The following is a 24,114-nucleotide window of genomic DNA, read 5'->3' on the forward strand; positions in this document are numbered from 1 at the left end:
CTCCACAAATCGATGGCAACAGCTTCTCGGGCACATTGCCTTGGGCTTTGGGCACTCAATATTTACGACTCAGCTGGGTCTCGCCGGTTCAGCAACAAGCCGCACACTTTTTATAGGCAATTAAATTCTATAAGCCATGGGAACTGGAACCGAGCGGAACCAATGGCTGCGACGTGGGCGTAACGGCTTGAAGGATCTGAGAACATAAGATTTGCATTTTTTATTTTATTTCGCCAATGTCTATATTTTGTTAAAGCTCAAGTGCAGTCACCGCCGCTCACACTTCTAAGGAAGGAAAAAGGTCAAATGGAAAATGGAAAATGAGTGCGGCGAAAAAAGGAGAGCCGAAAGAGAGCAGCCGGGTCCGGTCAATGATAACCTTCGGCATTATAGTGTGAAGTAATGAATATTAAAATGAAATTTGCAGGGACATTTCACACAAATACATACACACACACGCACCCACATTCACACAGTTGGATGGAAAATCGAAGACGCAGCTTGGCCAACAACAAGAACAACAACAACAGCAGCAACAGCAGCGCACGTTGACAAAGAGCAAATATTTTGACAGCTGTCAGTTGAAGAAAATGATTTTACATTTTCCTTCTTTTTTTTCTCCTCCATATCAAGCTGGCGGTGCCTTCTTTGTATATTTTAACGGGTATTGTATGTGAATGTGTCTTTGTGTGTGTGTTCTTTTCACACCAGTTGGTGCTGGAGTAGGGTCTCTCGAGCTGGCAGTCAGGCGAGGGGAGCTGCAACCGCATGCCAGGCTGATAGACAGGCAGACAACGTGACTGCTCCTTTAACACCAATTGCTTTTTAATGCATGCATGTCCCAACTGAGCGAGACAGAGAGAGCAACAGAGTGGGTAGAGGGTATGCCAGAGGAGGTTGCAAAACAAATATATGTACGCAGGACGTTTAAAAAAATTGATTGACATTTTTGGTGAGCACACATTTCGTCTTATTTTATATGCAAAGCAGTGGTGAACACACACATGCATATGGGCATGTGTGTCTGTGCGGGTGTGTGTCCGTGTTACGGGCGTGCATACATATGTCAATGTCGCACTGACAGACAATAATGACGTTAAAATTCCCAGCATTTTCCCGACGCTATTTGGGTCGCATTTGTTGCTATTGTTGTCGCCACCATGTGGCACATTCTGACGCTGTCGACTATTTAAAGTACAGCAGCACACCTTTTATGCTATAACAAAGGATTGGGCCATTTTTCGGCTTTGACCGTCACCACATGATGGTTAATTACAGACACCTTGCTTCAATTTGACAAACGTTCAGGTTCAAGCGCTATCCCAGCGGGTTAAAATAAATTTTAACAATGACTGGGTTGACGGATGCACATTGGAGAGCTCTACAAAGAACAATTTCTATGACTATTTCAAATAGTAAATCAAATGCTTTCATGACTAGTTGATTGGCCACGTCTGTCGCTGAGAGATCAATAAGCTGCTCCAATTGTTTGTCTAAGTTTACCCGAGATCCATATCAAAAAAATACTAAACGATATTCATAATATTCGCGTAAACCTGTTACTCTCAATTTAATAATAACTGAGAAAGTCTGAACTATGGAACTACAATTTTATAAAAATACGTGTGAACATATATTATCCCACTTAATTTTTGCAATTTTTATCATCGCCATTGGGCAAGGGAGCAGGCATATTTGGGTACTCCCAGGTTGAAGGTAGAGCTGCATGGCGTTCCGTGTAGTACTGATAGCTCTGCACAAACTCACAAACATTCGTAGGTATCGGATACACATTTGCCTTACGCTCGTCTATCAGGAATTTTGCCACAGCAACGCCCACGCTAAAGGCCACATTTGCAGCTTCCTTAATGGGTGGATAAAGCGCAGCGTCGTTTGGGGAAAATTCCCTACAGTATTTGGCGATTTCGTGGGCCGTTACAAGGAAAACGTCGTCCGATATAGTACGAGGTTTGGTACACAACACACCCAGCGCGACGCCAGGAAAGGCAAACGCGTTATTGGCCTGCGTTGGTATCAGCCGTTTGCCATCGATAACAACAGGCGGGAAGGGTGAGCCGGAGGCAAACAGAGCGCGACCCTGAATTGACAAGTAGTTATGGCACACATATAGTATTTGTTAGAGTATTAGTATGTGTCTGTTTACCTCTGTAAAATTGTATGCCTGCTCGGCGGTGCATTCAGCTTTGTTTGTCGGATTCGAGCAAGCGAAAATAGCTGGATGTTCGTGCTCGCTTCCCATAATACGCAGTATGTTTTCGGTAAAGATGCCGCCCTGACCTGTGGCGCCTAATAAAATGGACGGTTTAAGTTCCTTAACCAATTGCTCAAGATCCTTAAGGGGTGGCCTGTCTTTGGCAAATAGCTTCAAGTCTGGTATATCAAATTTCTTTCTATCTTTGGTTATAAGACCTTCTACATCGGTTATGTAAATGTTCTTGACAGCTTCTTCTTCGCTTATCTTCCGGCTGATCAACTCCTTGACTAGCAACTTGCTAATGCCTAGCGCTGCGCTGCCAGCGCCCACAAACAAGACAATGTGATCTTTGAGTGGTTTCTTTGTGATGTGTTCGACGGAAAGAAAACCAGCCAGGCCGCAGGACGCTGTGCCCTGTATATCATCATTGATTTTACAATATTTGTCCTGGTACATGTTGATAAACTTAAAGGCATTCGGCGTAGAAAAGTCCTCGAAATGGATGAGCGTCTGGTAGCCCCAAACCTTGACAACTGCATCCATGAATTCTTGTACAAGATCTTCGTACTCCTTGCCTTTACAACGCTTTTCGCGCACGCCAATATAAAAGGGATCGGAGAGCAGCTGCTGGTTGTTAGTGCCAACATCAAGGACAACCGGAATAAGGTATTGCGGTGGTACTTTTGCCAGCGCCGTGTACAAATCCAGCTTGCCCACAGATATGCCCATGCCACCGGCTCCCAGATCACCTAGACCGAGTATTCGCTCACCATCTGTAACGCACACAGCACGTATATCCTTGCTCGGCCAGTTACTGAGCACATGTGTCATGTAGCCTTTATCGTACTTGCTCACATACATGCCCATGGTACTGTGGTAGATCAGGCTGAATGCCTGGCATACCGCGCCTACCGTGGGCGTGTATATAATGGGCATTACGTCCTCGATTTTCTCGATGACATACCGATAATAAAGGCGCTCCTGGCGAGAACGCAACGTTCTCAGATACATGTAACGGGCAAGATCCGACTTCTGCGCATGAAAATTGGCATTTACAGCGCTAATCTGCTCGGCTTCGCTGCGATAAGCGCATGGAAAGAGACCAATTACATTCAGTCTTTGGCGTTCATCATGCGTATATCCCATGCCCTAGTTATTGGTAGCCCGTTTTAAGAACTACTACTCAATATACAATCCCTTGTTGCTCACCTTGTTGTAATGCGGATCTGTGACCTTGCGATACTCTGCTTTTATGACATTCGCATGCCGGTAACGCCTTGGCGGGTTCGGGCACTCAATTATTTTAGACTTCTGCGTTTTGGGGCACAATGAAAACCTGTGATGAGAGTTGTAAATAAGTTATGAGACATGCGCTAAGCGCTTACCCGAAAGTCCGTTTAATCCCAACCAACAGTTGACTATAAGCCATCGCGTATGTTAATTTAGCCCAAAGTTAAGTCAATTCCGCTGAAAATATATACATTCAACCAAATAAGAAAAAAAACGGTGTATTTAAATATTGAAATAAAAAAGGAAAGCCATGTGAACTTTGTGATCTAGAAAATGTGTAAATTAAACAAATTTTTCATAATTGCCTGGCTGGACCTCTCGTTGTAGCTCGACCCATCACCCGGCTGAAGAGACCACAACACCTGGCACTGTTGTAGGAGCAATAAATGTTTTTTGTTGTTTTTTAATGTTTGCCCTGTACTTATTTGTACCCTATCTTTCTCACTTAAGACCTCTTTCTCCTGATATATACACTATATCTTTACTTCATTTGTTTATTTTCAATTTAAATAGGGAACAAATATAAGTAATAATAAAATCATTTTAAAATGGTTAATAAAGAAAGTTAATTCAGTAAACTGACAGAACGAAGTGGACATGAAATGTATAAAAAAAAAATTAGAAATCATTAAAAGAATGCTCTTTAAGTTTAAGCTCTGGCCTGGTCAACAATGACAAATTTGCATAAGGGTCATCTTGTCAGCAAGCCAGCGGAGACTGGCAAATTACTATTTACATATATACTTACTTATTATTCATTATGTATCTATTATTATGCAAATCAGTGGCAACTCAATGTCTAAGGCTTTGCTCATTTTAATGAGCGTGTTTTGCCATTATTGTTGCTGTAGCTGTTGTTATTGTTGTTGCTTGTTTTCTTTTTATGGCGGCGCAAGTTTAGGGATCTGGACCAGAAAAGACCCATTGTCAGTCGGGCTGCTCATTAGTTGGTGTTTTATTTTGTATGTTGACATCGAAAAAGAGCATGAAATGGGGAAAAGCAAACACAAATTGACTCTTAGCGCTGCCATCAAAGGATTTGTCTGAGCAGAGAACGGAAATAAAAAAGTTGCCTACTTTGCGGCACCCGTTCCGCCCGCTCATCCATTGTCTGTTGCCTACTAATTGCGCCAAATTAGTTGACAACTTAATGTCGTAAAATTTTTTTAGCTAAATGCCTCAATCTTTCGTTAATGGCATTGACAGTGGTGTTACCTACATACATATTTCGGAGATGCGGCGCACGTGATGTTTCTGAGTACGTGACACTTGGGCCGCAGTGGCTGTCAAATCTGCAAGGACATGCTTTGCCTGTTTGTTTACAACAGCTGCGCATGTGTGTGCGTGTGTGTGTGTGTATTGTTTTATAGACGACTTCTTTTGTCTTGCTGCTGCGCCTGCAGCCGCCCCATAAATTAACTTTCTCAGCTAAATTATAATAGTTTAATTAGTTTTTTGTACGCCTGACACACGCTGCTGCTGACAGTTTCATTAATAGATGCATAAACTTTAATTAACTGGAGTTGAAATCTGCAGAGGGTCCCAGGTCCAGGTCCAGATTCTGGCTGACAAGCGCGACCCCTAGCAGTGACCTTTAAACATGCTGAGCTTTTGTTGGCTTTTGCATTTATTTTATTATAAGTGATATTATATATTATATACTCATACCACACATATCTCTTTCGGACTCTTGCAGAGCATGTCAAGGACTTCAGCTGTGGCCCGCTGCACTACAAAACCTTTTACATGGATGAGCGCAACAACGCGCTCTATGTTGGCGCCATGTAAGTACCCAGTACAGAGATAGACAAGGACTTTTAAGGATAAGTGCTAGATTTATAACTGCATAAATATGCGGCCAACTATGCAGACCAAGTTCAGTTCGGTTCGGTTTGGTTCGGTTCGTGTCGTTTCGGTTCAGCGAGCATTTGATGCCCTCAAATCCAACGCAGCCGCCCCACCTAACGTATCTGTGAGCGATAATTACAAACTTCCGCTGTGACTGTGTGAACTTCCGGCTGGGGCTAAAAGCAGAGCTACTCAAAAGCTTCAACGCATTTTGAGCTGCATATTTCATTTTTGGACGTCCCTACGTCCAAGGGTCGAGAGTTGTTGGCAACACTGTCGGCATACATAATTATGAATTAATGCTTGACGTGCGGTTCGAAGGGTAAGGGTCGGGTCGGTCTAGGTCAGAGTGTAGAGCAGAGGGCAGAGGGCAGTTCGTTAGTTCTCCAGCTCAATTTGACAATGCCCGTCGTCGTCGGCGTCGTCTGCTCATTTGTCTGCCGCAACTTGAACATGGCCGCATTTTAACAGTTGCGGTCTCCGACTGCGCCCCCTAAAAGCAGCCAAACAAAGTAACCAAAATTACCACTTGACTCGAGCGCCATTTTTCCAAACGCAGCCCCGCAACCTCCGGCAGCCGGCAGCGCTCGTTGGGGCATCATCAGTGACTGCTCCTGCGGCTGTGGCCCCAGTCTGGAAATGAAGATTAATGGTTTCGAGTTGTTCGGGTTGCCTCACTGGCCTCGCTGGCCCCACCGGTGCCTAAAACTCTGCCGGCAACTACATAAAACACACTTTAGCGGCGAGTTTCGGCGTCGACGCGTTTCCCCTTTTTTCAGTTGAGCCTCAGAAAAACTTTCGAATAGCCGGAAAGTGGGTGCTGCCATTGCAAATGCTCTTGTCGCTTAAAGTTGGTCCGGTATAGCTGGGCGCCCGCCCCCATCCCGACCTGGTCCATAGCCGCAATATTGCGACATCGATGTATCAATCCATCAATCAATCAATCACGAACCCGTTCAGTGCAATAAACGTAACAGGGCACCGTTGACGAGCAAGTGCGTCAAATCCAAAAAATATGCTACACTTCAGCCAAGTGCAATGCAACGATTTTTCAAAATACCAAACACACACTCACACCCACTCGCACACACATAACACACACACACACACAAGGCTGACAGAGATACAACCAGCAAATAGACAATTTCAATTGCTTGACGGCAGGCAAAGTCTTTCTCGAATCTCGCTGCTTTTCCTGTGATGCCACCAACTGACAAGCTGACGGCTCCTGCTCAGCGGCAACCGCTGTTGAATCTGTTTGTCTCTACGAATCTTGTGAGTGTGTGTGTGTTTGTGTGTGCGGTGGCATAATGTCACGCCCTTGTGCTGATTGCGTTTTGCAGCACAGCATTAACTTATCGTATGTCACGGCACGAGCGCGGGATTAGCTCAAGTGTCACTCGAGCAGGCGCATATCTACACAAGTATTCCATAAAACAAAAGGAAAATACAACCAGCCCTAATCTATATTTCTTGTTGTCTCTTGCAGGGATCGCATTTTTCGTCTAAATCTGCGCAACATCAGCCAATCTATATGCGAGGTAAGCAAAAGTAAACATTTAAGTCAAGTCAGAATTGACTGCAGCTAAAAAATTAAAAATGATTTTAAAAAAAACTGATAATTCGGCATACCGAAATCTTAATACACTTGTATATGGCTATTATGGTTACATGTTATCACAGAAGCTTTGAATTATTGACCGATCGTTTCTATGGCAGCTATATGATATAGTGGTCCGTTCTGCCAGTTCCGAAATATTTCCTATCTGCAACAGAATAACGAAGCTGTGCAAAGAGACTGACAGACCTGGCTATATCGACTCGTGTATCATAAGTGCGCATGTAAATGCACAAAACACTTACACCTGCACATGCAGACACTCTTAGCCACTTGAGTGTTGCTTGCTAGACAGACCGTTGTTGACACACTACCACACACACCCCTCCCCCCACCCACCCCCCTCACTCACAAACACACGAAAACACACGCACACACATACTAACAGGTTAAGTTCACTTACAGGCTTTTCACCTGGCCAGACAGACTGTAAAGATGTTTGTCGAGTTTGTATGTTGGTTTCTGTTTGTGTTCGCACACTTTATGACATGCACTCTATAAGTATACACACACCTGCAGCATATGTTTGTTTTTGCGTATGCTTGGCTGTGATACTTCTACTCTTTTAAGAGTTTTTCTCTAAATTTGATGTACTTATTCATTTGTAAACTGATGCTTCTTACTATTGAATAAAAATAGTCAAATATCAATCAAGATACCCGACTAGCAGATATTCTGTACCCAGCTACGATTCTGTATTGCGTACTTCACATTTGTACTCATTTCTATTTCGAGGATACGAAATCCCTCACACTAGATATAGATATTTTAGCTCTCATATGGATATATTCGTTGATTTTGGAGCATTTATAGCCTTATAGCCGCATTTAAAATTTAAATTACCGATTGACCTATTTTAATATACCTCTCGTATAATTTGCTATAGGTACGGGGTATACATATAACAGTTATTTCTGAAAATAAATAAATATTTATAATAAATACCACATAATTAAACCGACAATATTTACATGCAGAAATCTTCAAACAAAAATTGCATTTATAAATTGTTTATTATTTTTATTATTTATATTAAGAATACTTCTGTTTAGCAAAACAAAATATCGTTGCAATAAATTGACTAAGATAAATCAATTCAAGTCAATCGATATTTGTTTGCTAGATTTTAGTATGTGTCCTGTACGCAAAGTGATTTAAAACCATGAAGTATTTGCGATTTACGATTTTCGGAACTGGCAGCCAAATCGAACTCGAAAAAGTTGGGTTTTTTCTTTGCCTGTTCGCCTTCACATCCGTTGCAAAAGATCTAGACAGCCACCCTCACTTGTCCAGGGGCAGGCGCACAATTGCACTTTAATGATTTCGTCTTCAACTATCAATATCCGTTTCCGCTTCAAGTTCATTGCATTCGCATTCGCATTCGTTTTTCCCCCACTTGCATTTCGCATTTGCAATGGAACTTGAAAAACTGGACGAACCATTTTCAGCCGTTTGCCACATCTTTTGAGTCATCCTTGCGCCACTTTGGCCAGGCAGCGGCAAATGCTTTCAGCAGCAATTATTTGTGCTGATTCCTAAACTCCTCCTAGACCCGATTCGTGCTGCTCGGCTCCGGGCTGCACAAATTGCGTTTCAAGTTGAATCACACTGCACTTAGCCGCTGCCCAGAGTGGTGGCTTAAAGTGCAGCCAGTCAGCCAGGCGGGCAAACTGTAAACTGTCAACAGGGCAGGATATTGTGTTCACATGGCCGCAGCGCAAAGTGTGTCAATTCGGAGATTTCTATATGAGACGCATTGAATTCACGAAGTATTCACAGTACCGATTGCCCTAACAGAACAAAAAAGTTATTTAGACGGTACGTGCGGGAATGTTATGTTGCTTTTTCTATTCCCATTCGGCAAAACTTTGTTTTCAAGTTATTTTCAGCAATAATTCGCGTTGGCGTTTAAAATTCAAGTGCAAGCGAAAATCGAATTAAATAAACAAATGCTCAACGTGAGTGAAATGCCAACAACAATGGCTAAAAAATAAAGAGCAGTGCCGCCTCGCCTGGCACATGCACAATAAGAAACAATGAATTTCTTCGCCACGCCAAAGATCAAATACACTTGCAGGCAACTGGCATAGTAGAGCGATTTGATAGGGGGTTGTGCATATTTGGGGATAATTGTAAAGCTCTTGAAAAATATGTCTTTGTTATATATGTAAATATTCAATTTTCTTTTAGCTCTAAATGACATGGTATTACCATGCTCATGAGAGATTTTGCTTATATGTAAGAAACATGGCGAAACTTGTAAAAGCCAAGATTCTTCTTAATATGAACATGAACCTAACTTTCGAGCAATTAAATTTCTGATATTGATATAGTTGATGCAGAACGGGAACAAATATACTTAACAGAGAAACGTCTCCTTTTATGCGTCACACATTTCGTGGCAAAATCGACACACTTTCTGTTAGGGTATACAAACATGTACATACATACACATTTATGTATATATACCATTTGAGGTACACAAATACTGGCACACGAGATGGGCGCCATGATTGTACGTGTTTGGAGCATGTGCCCACGCACACCCACACACTCACTTATACACATGCCCACATACATACATGCGCATACAAAAAATCTTCAATTGTTGCGCGTTCTTTTGTTGTGGTTGTTATTTTGGCTGTCGCATCGCCTTCTTGATAAGCATGAAATTTTATCACGCTTTCAATAAACTTTTAGAATATTTGTTAAGCGTATCTCATTGGAAGAAGCGTAAAAAACACTGCGAGTTGACAGCGAAAGCGCTTTGAATATATTTAAAAAAAAAAGTATATGCATATTTTCTTTGCCTTTGAATTTAATTGGAAATTATTTTGTATTGCAGCGCGACGTTCTAATACTGGAACCCACTGGCTCCGATATACTCAACTGCGTCTCCAAGGGCAAGCGAGAGGTTTGTTACAGACATAAATAACACAGATAAATGTGTATACATACATATCCATTTCCATGCAAAGAAAATTAATCAAAATTGCATGCAAATATTTTGGCCTTCATTTCGATTCGGTACTCATGCATTGCCTTCACATTTCTGTCTGTCCCATTATTGTATCCATTACACACGCACACACAAACACAATTATTTTGTTGCTTAAACAATTGTTTCTATTATGTATAAAAAAACAAAAACCACATTTTGGGCACACATCAAGAAGGTGGAATGCCGCAATCACATACGCGTCATCCAGCCCATGAACTTCAACGGCCATCGGCTCTACGTCTGCGGCACGAATGCGCACAACCCCAAGGATTATGTTATAAACGTAAGTATGAGAATCAAATATATATTTTACATAAAAGATTCATTGGGCAGGTCCCAGGGCTACACGGGGCTACGATAAGTTGTTGGGCCTGGGGCTGGCTTCGTCAACGCCTAATTGTGGTTGTCAGTCAAGCTGGAAGTTAATTTGGCGAGCAAGAGCAGCAAATTCCAAAATTAAAGTCAACTAATGCGCTTTTCTCTATCCTCTCACACTCGCAGGCCAACTTAACACATTTACCCAGATCCCAGTACGTGCCCGGCATAGGGTTGGGCATCGGCAAGTGTCCCTACGATCCCGCTGACAACTCAACCGCCGTCTATGTGGAAAACGGAAATCCCTTTGGTTTGCCTGCGCTGGTAAGTCCAAGTCTCGTTCCCAAGTCGCAATGCCGACGGAAAGAAAAATAAAAAGCAAAAGAAAGCCGGAGGAAAAAGAACGCAAAAAAAAAGGGAAAAATGTCAATTGTAATAAAATTACAAAAGTAAAGTAAAGGCAAAGGACGAAAGAAACAAGTTGCAAGTAGGAAGCAGCAGCAGGTGGGGGTAGCTCAAAGAGGCCAAATGGCAAGAAATTTAAAAGAGTCGCAATAAAGCAACTGAAATTAAATTAGAGTGAGGCACATACACACACACGCACACATGCACACACTCACAGCCCAACACTTGCAAAGACTGTGCGGGAAATCGGGTCGGAGGCACGTGCTTACACTTTACCCGTAATTGTGTGCGTGCCTCTGTGTGTGTGTGAGTGTGCCTGTGTGCCAGTGTGTATGTGTGTGTGCTATATTTTGCCTTTGCTTTTGGAAAATCAAATTTCCCGAATATTTGGCGCTAATTTGCCGGCATTGCTTGCGATCCAGCACAGACTTTCAGTATAATCCATTTCTCCTTACTTTGTATACAGTACGCCGGAACCAATGCTGAATTCACCAAAGCCGATTCGGTTATATTCCGCTCGGATCTCTATAATTTCACCAATGGACGTAAAGAGGCCAATTTTAAGCGCACCGTCAAGTATGACTCCAAATTACTGGACAGTAAGTATTCTGAACCATCATATATTTTATTAAATTGTTTCTGCAACTGACTTTGTTGATGAATAATATTACATTAGTTTAGCTAATCAGCTATTCTATTGTCAATCAAACATAATATTCCCAACATAAGCACTACATCAGTTAAAGAGTTTGCAGAAATATTTCACATATTTTCGATTTTTCCTAAATATTTCAAACTAATTTCTTCATTTTGCTTTATTTTTTAGAACCGAACTTTGTTGGCTCCTTTGAGATTGGCGATTTTGTGTACTTTTTCTTTCGGGAACACGCCGTGGAGTACATCAACTGCGGCAAGGCTGTCTATTCGCGTGTGGCGCGCGTTTGCAAGAACGATCGCGGCGGCAAGTACATGATCAGCCAGAACTGGGCGACATATCTGAAGGCGCGCATGAACTGCAGCATCTCGAGCGAGTTCCCCTTCTACTTCAACGAAATACAGTCCGTCTATAAAATGCCCAACGATGATAGCAAATTCTATGCCACATTCACAACGAATACAAACGGATTGATTGGCTCGGCGGTCTGCAGCTACGATATAAGGGATATCAATGCGGCCTTTGAAGGTTAGTGGGTGACTGGGTGTGTGTGTGTGTGTGTGTGTGTGTGTGTGTGTGTGTGTGTGTGTGTGTGTGTTTGTGTGTGTTGGACTGTGTAGGTGTGTATGAGGGGGTATGCTTGTGTCTGTGTCTGCCAAGGGTAAGCGTGAGATTTATTGCATTGGCAATAATTCTCTGCGGCGCCATTTTTACGAACGTGCATGTGGCTACGTTTGACTTCTTCCAGCATTTCCCATTACGTAGGGCTGCAGCTGCCGGAAGAAATTACGCTCACAGGTGCTGCATGTGTGTAGGAGCTTGCGTGTGTATTCGTCTGGGTATGTGTGTGTGTGTGTGTGTGTGTGTGTGTGTGTGTGTGTGTCGTGCACAGCAGCTTTGGCATTTTAGCGTTAAATGGTGCGAGCTGAATTGATGTGCCTGCTGCCACTGGGGGTCGTTCTGCGGGCGGCTTTAAATGCTTTAACATTTGCTACAAAACGACTGGCAGCGCAGCCTGCTGCCTGCTGCTTGCTGCTTGCTGCTGGCGTGCTGCTTGGTTAACGGTAACAAGATATGCGTGACAGGTGCTAACAACGTCCCATGAACTCACGTGCTGCTGCCACACGCAACCAAACGCGTGCAATTTGTAATGCAACAACGTTTCATGCACACAAAAAATCATTTGGCGGTTGCACAAAATCTGGCGTGCAGCTTGAAATGCATGTCATATTTGCATCCCAGTGGCACTTTCCCCAGTAGCCCATGCTACTTATGTGTACATAAAGTCGTATGCACTTACCCATTCTCGGTGAACATGCAAAAGGCAAGACTGCGAGTGTAGAAAATTTAGTATATGTCAGCATTAAGGAACTACAACAACAGCAGCAACTGCTGATTTTCTAGCAAGTCTCGAAATTCATTTCCGTTGCATTTTCAGTTGAATTCAATTTGCGAACGACAGAGCAAGATTAATCAGTTGTGTGGTACGAAATGTCTGAGGAAAGTTTGAAAGTTAACCAAGTGCAAATGCGGATATTATCGAAAATTATAACGCTTGACATGAGAAATAATTGTAATTTTTAAATAACTCTCTCGTACCATTCTTCATTTCTAATTAAAATAATTCAAATTCAAATAATTTTGTGTTATTCAAGTAAAAAGTAGCGAAATGAATTAATTAAAATGGCTTCACATAAAAATATTATCATTTTTGGGCAATTTGCATTTTGAATAGTTCCAATTATTGAGCAATCATTGAATTTATAATAAATATATTTATCATAAATTTATTTTGGTGACAGCTGCCAAATTCAAGTAGTGCCACATGCATACGCAAATTGCACGCTTTATATATATATGTGTGTGTGTGTGTGTGTGCTCGAGTGCGCGTCAGCACTTTGCTGAAAAGTTCATTAACACCATAAAATTGTGTGTATGGAGTTGTGCCAACTCTCTCAGCGAGACAAAGAGACAGCCAGACAGACAGACGCACATCGAGGCAGACAGAACGCCAGCAGGCAAATGGCAGTAAAAAATCTGGCATACACTTAAAATTCATTATGAAAAGTTTGCGGGCATGTTGCACACACACGCACATACAAAAACATATAAATATATATATATCTATATATATATATATCTATATATATATATATCTATATATATATATATATATATATATGTATGTGTGAAAAAATGTTCCAGAGCTATTGCCAACGCAATTAATTATGAAAAACAAATGATTATGCAGCAAACACTTCAAGTGCTGGCTCAGTATATCTCTGTGTGTGTGTGTGTAATTAGTAGCTCGAACTGTTTTACTTTTGGCCAGTCTTCGTATGTCTGGGCCACAAATCAGCGCCCAGAGCTCTGTAATTTATCATTTACCACAGCGCTGACACACATAAATTTAACATAGCATACTTTTCTGCGCTGCACTTTTATGCACCATATAAAATATAACACTGACTCCATTTCTCTTTCTTTCTTTCTTTCTCTCTCTGTCTCATTCGCTCCGCTGCGTAGGCAAGTTCAAGGAGCAGGCGTCATCGAACAGCGCCTGGTTGCCAGTGCTGAACTCAAAAGTGCCGGAGCCACGTCCGGGCACATGCCACAACGACACCGCAACACTGCCGGACTCGGTGTTGAATTTCATACGCAAACATCCGCTAATGGACAAGGCGGTTGATCATGAATTTGGCAATCCTGTATTTTACAAACGAGACGTTATACTCACCCGCCTCGTTGTCGACAAGTAAGTAAAATGTGTAAATGTATTCATTAGCGAGCCGCAGCAGCTTCAGATCCAGCTTCAGCTTCACCATCGGTTGCCTCTTGGCAACCAGCCACCTATTCGCCTGCATGTGTGTGTGCTAGTGTGTGCTGCGCTTGTTGACATTTGCCAAGTTTATATACAGTGCAACCACAGCCAGGACAACAGGCAGCCCAACGCTGACATTTGGGAGCACTCGCTCACTGACAGCACAACTGTTTTTGCTGCTCCGACTCCGGCTCCGTCTCTGCTCCGACTGTTGTTGTGTAACATAACGACTTGTAAAATAACTTGGCCGGAACTTATGAACATTGCGCCGCAGGATATGCTTTTAGTTAAACGTTTTGTTTTGCTGGGAGCTAAAAAAAAAGAAATGGAAGAAAAAACAACTTGGCCAAGTCGCGTGCATTTGAGATTTGTTGCACAAAAACTGTCGAAGCAGGAGACTTGTGCGATTTATCAACTCTTGCTCTAACTCTACATCTTTCTCTCTTCCTCTTTCTATGGCAGAATACGCATAGATAAACTGAACCAAGAGTTTCTCGTGTACTTTGTGGCGACCAGCACTGGCCAGATCTACAAGATAGTGCAGTTCATGCACTACGGCCAGCGACACTCGAATCTGGTGGACATATTCGAGGCGTCGCCGCGCAACGAACCGATACGCGAGCTGACACTCAGCCAGAAAACGGCTTCCCTCTATTTGGCCACCGACCATCAAGTGAAGCAAATTGATCTGGCCATGTGTGCACGCCGCTACGACAGCTGCTTCCGCTGTGTGGCGGATCCCTATTGCGGCTGGGACAAGGAGGTCAACGCCTGCCGGCCATATCAGCTGGGCCTGCTGCAGGACGTGGCCAATGAGACGTCCGGCATATGCGATACGAGCGTGCTGCGCAAGCGTGTTACATCCTCCTACGGCCAGACACTGCATCTGTCCTGTTTCGTCAAGATGCCCGACGTGCTGCGCAAGAAGCAGACACGCTGGTACCACCACTCCACAGAGAAGGGACGGTGAGTGTAATTTTGTTTTCGCAGTTCGAAGCTTAAGTACCCTAAGAAATGCTGCCATAAGAAAGCTTTATTTATGTCCGATTGCTTCCATTGGGGACATATGATAAAGTAGTCTGGCTAGTAAGGGTTCGTTCCGGTCTACTTCTATTCGTTGCACATTACGTGACAAACTTGTTATACCCTCGACAAGAGTATCAAAAGCAGTCTTAAATACGCGTAACCTTAGATTAAACGCTCAGACAGGCAGTCTGGTGACCGTCGTTGGCTGTCTTAAAGCCAGCCAATGAAAATTGAAAGCAAATAATGAAAACGGAAGTGTAACCGAAACTTCGCTTCATCTCAGTTAGCGATGGCTGCGGTAAATTGACACTTTAAAATGTGCTGTTGAAGTCTGCTTTCTGGCGTTTACGCTTTTTTGAGTACGCACCACGGCGGCCACTGTGCACTGTGGGGGCAATAAGTAGTCTCTCTGTCTGTCTGACTGTCTGTAATGGAAAAAGTTTCAGCTGGCGCTGCCAAAGTTTCACACACTTTATATTGATTTTTATTGTGCGTTGCCAATGAGACACTTTTTCACGCACTCGCACTGCGCTGCGCTGCGTTGAGCTTTGCTGGCAAAACAAACTGAAACTGGAAAATAGAAAATAGAATATATGGCAAATAGAAAATCGACTTATCTTGCTTTCTTTTTGGCCTCTCTATGCAGCTACGAGGTGCGCTACACACCCACCAAATACATTGAGACCAACGAAGGCGGCCTGGTGTTGCTGGCTGTGAACGAGGGCGATGGCGGCCGATATGATAGCTATTTGGATGGCACCCTGCTCTGCAGCTACGGTGTCACTGTGGATGCGCACAGGTGAGAGTCTTTGTCCCAATCCCACACCCCACACTCCACTTTCCAACCACTCTACCTGCCAAGCAATAAGCAACCCACCCGGCTGGCATTTAAATTTACCGCTTCGGGCGTCAAAATATCCGTTGCGCAATTAGAAAGCTGAAACTTTCGACTTGTGTGTTGCTGTTGTTGTTGGGCGCACACTTTAATTTCCGTGCACGGGACATGCCGATAACTTATTGTGCTGTGCTCTTCTACTTACATTAGATGCTCGCCGCCTTCGCAGAAGCAGGACTACCAGAAGATCTATTCGCACTGGTGCAACGAGTTCGAGAAATACAAATCAGCCATGAAGCAATGGCAGGCCAAACAGGAGGTAAGCGAAATCTGCCAATTAAATATAGATTTAACAACCGGCAGCAGACGGCACAGCTGTTATTCGCAGCTGCCGTTAATTGTTTTTAATTAATTTTTCATTCAAATCGTTGATTCTGTGCCTAATTTCCTGGCCATGCAATTAACGAAATTATATAAGTATTTTTGTGCCCATAATACCCATTAAATATAAGTAGTTAGGAAGGGCATAATGTTTTGTCGAAATGTATGTAACAGGCAGACGAAAGTAGCTCGGTCCCCATAATGTCTTTCCGTCAGAGTGGAATCGTCGATATAGAAAACTAGAAAAACCGAGAATCATAAAAATACTTAAAATGTGAAATATGTATCCTTCCATACCATACGTGGAGCAAATTTAAGTCTTACTTCATTAAAATTTTCTCCTATCCTACTACTCGAAAATAATAATAACTAGATCCTTTGGTATATACACAATTTTGTATGCCATATTTGGAACATCTGCTTGAAGTCTGGTTCAGGGTATCTCCTAGCCGGTTACTACCGACTGAAACCCTCATCTTTCTTGGTCTTGTGAATTTTATCTAATTAAGTTTCTCGCTTGTGTTTTGCAGCAATGTGGCCTCAAGGATAAAACGGCAACAGGCAGCAGCAGCGGCAGCAGCATCAGCGGCAACGGCAAACATGTCAACGATGTGTTCAGCAACGACGCCCTGGTCTGACCCAGAAGTGAGTAGCCGGCTTGAGAGCCAAGACAAGTTTTAGCCTAGTTCCTACCCACTACACAAAAAATTCCATAAAACAAAACCAAAATTAACTCATGGCCTTTGCCCTCCTCTTCTGTGCCTTCCCACCAAATATGCTGCCCACTCTCAGAGTACTTGTTCAGCTATGAGTTCTTGTCGGCGGGTGTACGCCCAAATTTCGGCCATCATTTGTACATTTTCGTGTTTCTGCTAGCCCTGTGTACTAGTTACTAAAGTCTCTAGTCAAACTAGTTAAAGTAAGTTGTAGAAACAAAAAAAAAAAAAAAAAAAAAAACACCACGCCACGTCTAATCATGGCCAATATTTAAATATAAATGTTTTGTTTTGTTTGCCAATTCAATTTGATTACAGCCAGCAAAAACGCCAAGGAGCAGCAGCAGGGAGGAGAGTAACCAGCACCCAGAAAGCAGTGACAAGAGCCGAGCAACCAACTACAAAGACTGAAATTTTTAAGCTTTTGAAAGACAATATTTCAATATGTTTTCAATATGTGTTTTATTTTTTTTTCTTTTGCTTCATTTACATGTACAGCAATTGTTTAGTGCTCTACGTTTGCCATTCGAATTAACAACAAATATCAAATAACAAATTTCAAAGCAAAACTCAATAGTGCAACAAAAACAAAAAAACAACAACAAACCACAATCACTACTACAACAAAAACAACAAAAGCGAAAACAACAGCAACAACAAAATGTTTGATTGATTTGAATATTAAGGTACACACAACTAGCCAGAATGCAGCAGAAAGCGCTAAGCAAGTGAGTAAACGTTAAAAGTTACTAACAAAAGGATCCTGCCATAATGAAAAATGGAAAATACGGTTTTACATAGAACAGAGTCTCTATTTCTATTTCGAATTCTATTTCTATTGCGATTGCTTCAAAAAGAAATCACTAAATTATGCTAAGATAAATTACGAGTAATTTAAAAAGCGCAAATACAAACCACCTACATGACACACAGACACAAACACACTTACATAGGCTACATACAGACATAGGCTACAAGGACATCATTCAATTTGAGCTCAACGGTTTTTTGCCTCAGTTTTGTGTATAAATTTTAATATGCATTTGAGTTTAGGTTCTAGGATTGTATGCATACCCTTTGACACATACACTCAACTAAATATTAAGTCTACATTTTAGAAAATCGCTTTCAATAGAAATGTTTCTTAATTTTAGACATATTTCCTGTTTAAACGAAATGTTCTTTATAGAAGAATATTTTTGGTAAAACACGAAAATTGACTAAAATTAAGAAAATTGTTGATAGCGATTTTCTATAATTTAGGTTCAACATTTTCTTGAGTGTATAAAAAACAAATGCAAGACAAAAAAAAGAAAAGATAGCGTCGCTTGGCCATGGGAAGATCTTAAACGAATTTGTATATTAACTAGCAATATTTGTTTAATAATTCTAGTATAAGGTTTATGTATAGCTATGTATAAATAGTTCGTAGATATTGTATTTAAAAAATATTTAGATACAACCTCTGGGTGTGCATTGTATTTTATGGAACCAAAATTTCATAAAATATTCAGAAACAGCCCAACTCTTGGCTCTGACATGGTCTCTAGGTTAAGGCAAGAGCTTGTACATAACGTCGCCTTAGTTATAATCAAACCACTTTAACAGTTAATAAGCTTTTAGTTTACTTAACACAAAACTCAAGTATTTAGTATTGGCATATTAATGGAAAAGTTCGTGTAAGCTAGCATTTAATTTAAATACTTAATAGAGTTTGGTTTAAAAACAAAAAAAAAGTTTTTGGGCAAATGAAAAATAACACGCTGATGGTATTTTGGCCGTCGTTGTATAGATTGCGCGTTAGCCTCATGTTTATTATAAGCAATATATATGCATACATATAGTTACTGCAGATTGAGACCAATATGCTCATATACATACACATACACACACATCCATACATACATACATGCATAGATACATTTACATATACGTATATTTAACCATAGATATAAGTAAGTTGGTGTGGCAAATACATTTTAGTAATGTTCAACTAAATTCTCAAATCGCAGTCGTTGCATAATATAAACATGTATGCGTAGTACCCCAATTCGGAATTAAGTAAAATGCATTCAAATCTCTTGTATGTAGAGTAATACATACGTATATCTAATAGATGGCCGTTGAATTAATCAATATTTAATGAGCAAGCGATTAAACAGAAAATAATTAACTAATAATATTAACAAAAAGAACAACAATATAACTGCCATTAAGTATGGAACTGCATTTTGAAATACATGGAAAACTAAACGCTTCTCTGAACATTAAACCATGCAAATTGAGGAAGTGCATTAACATAAATCCCATAGGTACTTACAACTGCCAATATAAGTATAAACATATATGCGTAAATTAACAAAATATTTTTCTAAAAGTTTTCTCAGCAAAAGCAACAAAATTTTAATGTTTCCATCTAGAAGTTACCCACAAACACACACGTTTTAGCTTAGTACTCGAATCTAATCCATTGTAAATGAAACTACAAATAAAATATGTATTTTTCAGCTAATAATGCTCTGAGCTTCTAACTTGAGATACACAAGTTTATTTTGCTTTTTGTAGACGATTTAATTTTTGATTTATTGTAAATAATTTAAAGATTATGTGAAATGTTTTGTATGACAATCACATGATGTTGAGCAAATAAAAATATGATGACCCGTAAATGAAGCTAATTGCAATGTCGGTATTTGAAGTAAACAAAATGAATTCAAATAATGAAAAAAAAACCTAAATTACAAATTTAATATAAACACAATACATATATATATATATATATATATATTTAAATATATATATAAATATATCATATATAGTTAAAATAGCGAACAAAAAGGTCCTTGTAAAAATAAAATAATAATCGAAGCGTACTCTAGGCAACACCCGTTTTACAAAGTATTCATACAATAAAAATAATTCGCGCTTGAAGTACATTTGCATATATACTTATGTATGTATACAGTTTTCTGTCTATGGTAAACTATATTAAATATATAAAGAATATTACAACAAAATAAAAGAGTAAAGAAAAGTAAAGATAAAAAAATAACAAAGCTGCGCTGAAGAACGTATCATGAGCTATCTAAAATTTCATAACAAAAAAAAAAGAAGAAATAACATAAATAATTATGAGAACTTATAATTAAACAAAGAACTTAGCTGTAAACATTAAAGTAAAATGCAGTAAATAAATGTGATAAGATTCTTTAATAGAAAACATTTTACTTCATTTTTACTTGGCGAAAACGGGTTTGTTTATGAACAAATTTGTTGTGCTAATTTTAATAAATATGGTTTAAAATTAATAAACGACAAATTTGTAATTTATCTTGTTGCTTTTGCAGTAATATTTTACATTAATATGTATATAAAGAATTAATATTATAATTATATATTATTTATATATTTAAATGTAAAACTTAAAAACTACCAAGTTTTTATTTTTATTGTATAGTAATTTATTTTATTTTTATTGTATAGTAGCTTTTTTTACAATTTACGTTCTAAAATTATTTGAAGACTAAGAGCTTTTGTACTTTTGGAAGTATTTATTTTACTTTTTACTATAATGGTGTCGCTCGCTTGAAACATTTTTCCAGGTTTCACTCTGCAAAGTTAATAGGTATAGAAACGGGCCATTCATAGCAACTAGCCCCAGTTGCGTTTTACCTTCGGGTCGCGCAGATACTTTAAAAACTTTTCCTTAACCGGGAGCATCAGTTGTGAATTGTTTCCGGGGCTTAAGTCTAAGAAATATTTAACATTTACGGCTGGTGTGGCCTGTGTCTGGGCCGGGGCTGTGGCTGGGGCGCTAAGTACATTTCTGTGTAAGTACTTATTTGTTTATGTATTAAATAAATAGGAAGGGTCTTAACTATAATAAGTTCAGTTGAATTTTACTCGCGGCTGCTTTAAATTAATAAAAAAAAAAAATGCGGTAACAGCACATAACAGTTACTCTTGAGCACCAGACCCATTACAAACTTTGATGTGACTCGAAACGTGGCGACATCTTTAACAATTAATCAATGCACAACTAGAGCTGCAAATAGAGACATTTAACTGTTATGAAAAATTTCAGAGCTATATTATTTCCAATTAAGTGTAGCTGGGCAAATGCGATCGCCTGACCTCGGGTCATTTGCCGTTGTTAACCGCAAATAGAATCGAATATGGTGAGCTGGCAGTAGCCGGGTCGCATGTATTTCATTTGGAATATTGATAAATGAAATGAAATCCACACTACAGAGCGAAAGAGAGAGCTCACAAAACACGCTCCCCAGTGGAGTACCTGTCAATGGCAGGCACACACACGCACACACAACAGTCGCATACTCATTCGCATGCAATTTAATTTGGCTGCCTTTTTGTTGCGGCTTTGTTTTGCGCCATTTTACGGTGGTTGTTTCAATTTATTATACAATACAACTGCAATTGGGATTGTTTTTAATAGTTTTAAACTCGCGAACCAGCCGCAGGTCAATAACACACACACACACACACACAACACACACACACAGAGAGTGAGAGAGTGAGGGAGACGGGTTGACATGCGAAAATTGCATGCAGCTAATTGGCCACTGGCTATGACTAGACTACAATTCTAGGCAGCTCAGCTGAGGGCTGCCAAAGGAGGCGATGCCAGATGTGGCAGCCGCATTTAAATTATAGGTTTGCTTTGACTTGTGCAATTTGATGGAATGGGAGGACTGGGGGGTCTGCAGCAAGATGCGACATGCACCGCTATTAGACGCATTCCCAGATATGCAATTTGTGTAGCTTTTTTTTTTTAATAATTATTCTGAATTATAATTAAATTGATTAATATGAAAGTTGTGCGCTATATCTTCTGTTTGTAATACTGAATTGATTCCGTGGTGCCAATTTGCTGATCCGTAATGCAGTATATCGGCTGACAGACCTTAACGTACTCGGGATTGTACAACATACTCTCAATGTAGTGCTTGGGATTGGTTGGCTCCGGCCAGAGGGTGGCCAAGCGGCGGCGATAGGCATAGGCGAACACTGCGTAGGTTATTTGATTATTTATGCATTTCAGTTTGCGCATGGGCGGAAAAACATCGCGCTTGGCCATGTCGTTGGGCCACACCAAGTTGGCCAGCCGATCAGCGGCCACCAGGAATGTCTCATCCGGCACGCTCGTCATGCCCGACAGCATGACGCCCAGCGTGAGCCCGGCGAGCATATACTGGACATTGCAGTAGCCGGGCTGATACACTTTATTGGCATACTTCAAGGACGGCAGCTGTGCGGCCGAAATAAATATGCAGCGGCCCTTGGTGTACACAAAGGCGTCATTGGCACAGCATTCCGCCAGCTCCAGTGGGGTGGACATGGCGTATATGATGGGTTGCTCTGCGCTCTGCTCCATTGCCTTGATGATATCTTTGGTAAAGACATTGGGCTCTGAGCTGCAGCCCACCAGCACATTAGGCTTGAGCAAATTAATTGCTTCGAGTAGACTGCCGACTTTCTCGTGCCTGTGCTTGAATTCCAACAGTTCCGTGGGCACCTTGTGATCGCAGCGACCGTGGACTATCAGCCCATGAGCGTCACAGAACCAAATGCGCTCCCTCGCTGCACTCTCATCCATGCGCAAATACTTTAGATAGGCCAGACACTTGCGCGCCATGCCTATGTTAAAGGTTCCGCTGCCATAGAAGATCAGCTTGTTTGCCTTAAACGTGCGCTCACTAATTTTGTTGGCGGCCAGCAGGCCGGCCAGCCCGCAGGCGCCCAGGACCTGAAGACTGACATCCATGAAGCATTGCCGCTTACGATAGCGCTCCAGCTGTTTGATGGAGTCTAACGCGCCAAAGTTCTTCGTTTGGATGATTGCACGTGGTCCAAAGAGCCGCAAGACGGCCACAGTGAACTCCTCGAAGAAGGCCTCGTACTCAGCTCCCGTGACGCGACGTTGGGGCAAGCCCAAATACAGTGGATCCCGCAGCAGTTCCTCGTTGTTAGTACCAACGTCTAACATTACGGGCAGGCAGCTATCAGGATTAACGCCGCCGTAAGCAACGTTTTGGTACAATTTGAAAAATACGACGGGAGCTGCATTAACCCCATAGTCGCCCATACTCAAGACGGAATCGCCATTAGTCACAACCAAATAGCGCACATCGTAGCGTCGCGGCCAATTGCGCAGCACTTCGTAGATGTGGCCACGATCCTTGATGGTAACATACATGCCCCGGGTATTTGTGTGGAGGATGCCAAAATTCTTAACCGAAAAATAAAACTCCGAGCTCTTGAACACCGACATAAAGGTTTCTGGATCGCTTATCAATAGATTAAAAAACAGCTTGCGATTAAATGCCTCCAATTCCGTTAAAAATATATACTTCTGATAATTCGAGGTCAACGTGGCAAAATGTTGCGTGCAAGCCTCCAGTTGCTGCTTCACAGTGAACACGGCGGCTGGCATAAATCCGTGTATGCTCAGCAGTTGTCGCTCCCGATGCGAAAACGCCGACGACTTGTTTAACGAGCTCAAACGGTACATCCTGTGTCCGCTCAACTGGGAACGTGGCAGCTGCGAATCGGTACGCCAGAAGGTGTCCAACTCTCGGGGCATGCCCTCCAACGCGAGGAGCTTGGCGTCCTCATGGATGCAATCATATACCGGCTGTTGCTTATTGGCACGCATTTTTATTCGAAATTAATATAAGTGTATGTGCAGGTTGAAAAAGCTGGCTACGATTTCTACTAACATAGGTGTATACTTATAAATATACATATAAGTATGATTTAAATATCTTAAGTTATGTATGTGTGTATGTGCAAGAATGTATATATTTAGTTATGCATGCATGTAGTCTAATACCTTAAGTGGAAGCGTACTTTTATACAGAGCCCTACTACCCGATTCTCATGAATTGAAGTAAGTTTTCAATATTTTTTTAGTAAGTGAAGTGATACATGTATGTATATGCAAGCGAATATCTACTGTAAAAACTCT

The 24,114-nt window shown here is 41.2% G+C and overlaps 3 protein-coding genes across 7 annotated transcripts in view; 1 reads left to right on the forward strand and 2 right to left on the reverse strand.

The window, feature by feature from the left end:
• Window positions 1-17,718, forward strand: part of LOC115761027 (semaphorin-2A) — a 55,665-nt gene extending 37,947 nt beyond the window's left edge. Inside the window, exons 3-16 of one of the 3 annotated variants that reach the window (XR_004017701.1) lie at window positions 5,202-5,289; window positions 6,843-6,894; window positions 9,817-9,885; window positions 10,145-10,255; window positions 10,474-10,611; window positions 11,159-11,291; window positions 11,519-11,875; window positions 13,874-14,102; window positions 14,631-15,134; window positions 15,841-15,993; window positions 16,240-16,348; window positions 16,941-17,055; window positions 17,203-17,329; window positions 17,445-17,718. Coding sequence is in view for 2 of the 3 variants with exons in the window: in XM_030702638.1 (XP_030558498.1) it covers window positions 5,202-5,289; window positions 6,843-6,894; window positions 9,817-9,885; window positions 10,145-10,255; window positions 10,474-10,611; window positions 11,159-11,291; window positions 11,519-11,875; window positions 13,874-14,102; window positions 14,631-15,134; window positions 15,841-15,993; window positions 16,240-16,348; window positions 16,941-17,048 (2,051 nt within the window). In the remaining variant the exon portion in view is untranslated. The remainder of the gene's footprint in view (window positions 1-5,201; window positions 5,290-6,842; window positions 6,895-9,816; window positions 9,886-10,144; window positions 10,256-10,473; window positions 10,612-11,158; window positions 11,292-11,518; window positions 11,876-13,873; window positions 14,103-14,630; window positions 15,135-15,840; window positions 15,994-16,239; window positions 16,349-16,940; window positions 17,056-17,202; window positions 17,330-17,444) is intronic. The other 2 variants (XM_030702638.1, XM_030702639.1) reach the window with 2 other exon arrangements.
• LOC115761028 (NADP-dependent malic enzyme-like) lies at window positions 1,550-3,752 on the reverse strand. Of its 2 annotated transcripts, XM_030702640.1 has the most exons (4): window positions 3,601-3,752; window positions 3,425-3,551; window positions 2,165-3,364; window positions 1,550-2,098 (listed from the first exon to the last, which is right to left on the reverse strand). In XM_030702640.1, exons 1-4 carry the CDS (start codon window positions 3,642-3,644, stop codon window positions 1,646-1,648), a joined length of 1,824 nt encoding a protein of 607 aa, XP_030558500.1. In that variant the 5' UTR covers window positions 3,645-3,752; the 3' UTR covers window positions 1,550-1,645. The 2 variants fall into 2 exon arrangements, with proteins under 2 accessions (XP_030558500.1, XP_030558501.1); XM_030702641.1 differs by lacking the exon at window positions 3,601-3,752 and having other exon boundaries at window positions 2,165-3,293; window positions 3,425-3,497.
• A 4,201-nt stretch (window positions 17,719-21,919) lies between the features above and the next one.
• On the reverse strand, window positions 21,920-23,855 carry LOC115761059 (NADP-dependent malic enzyme). 2 transcript variants are annotated; one of them, XM_030702677.1, is made up of 2 exons: window positions 23,498-23,855; window positions 21,920-23,434 (listed from the first exon to the last, which is right to left on the reverse strand). In XM_030702677.1, exons 1-2 carry the CDS (start codon window positions 23,800-23,802, stop codon window positions 21,970-21,972), a joined length of 1,770 nt encoding a protein of 589 aa, XP_030558537.1. In that variant the 5' UTR covers window positions 23,803-23,855; the 3' UTR covers window positions 21,920-21,969. The 2 variants fall into 2 exon arrangements, with proteins under 2 accessions (XP_030558537.1, XP_030558536.1); XM_030702676.1 differs by having other exon boundaries at window positions 21,921-23,855.
• Window positions 23,856-24,114: the final 259 nt, after the last annotated feature.

Source organism: Drosophila novamexicana, unplaced genomic scaffold (assembly GCF_003285875.2).
Source record: "Drosophila novamexicana strain 15010-1031.04,08,12 unplaced genomic scaffold, DnovRS2.1 tig00000462-arrow-pilon, whole genome shotgun sequence".
In the NCBI taxonomy this organism is placed as follows: domain Eukaryota; kingdom Metazoa; phylum Arthropoda; class Insecta; order Diptera; family Drosophilidae; genus Drosophila; species Drosophila novamexicana.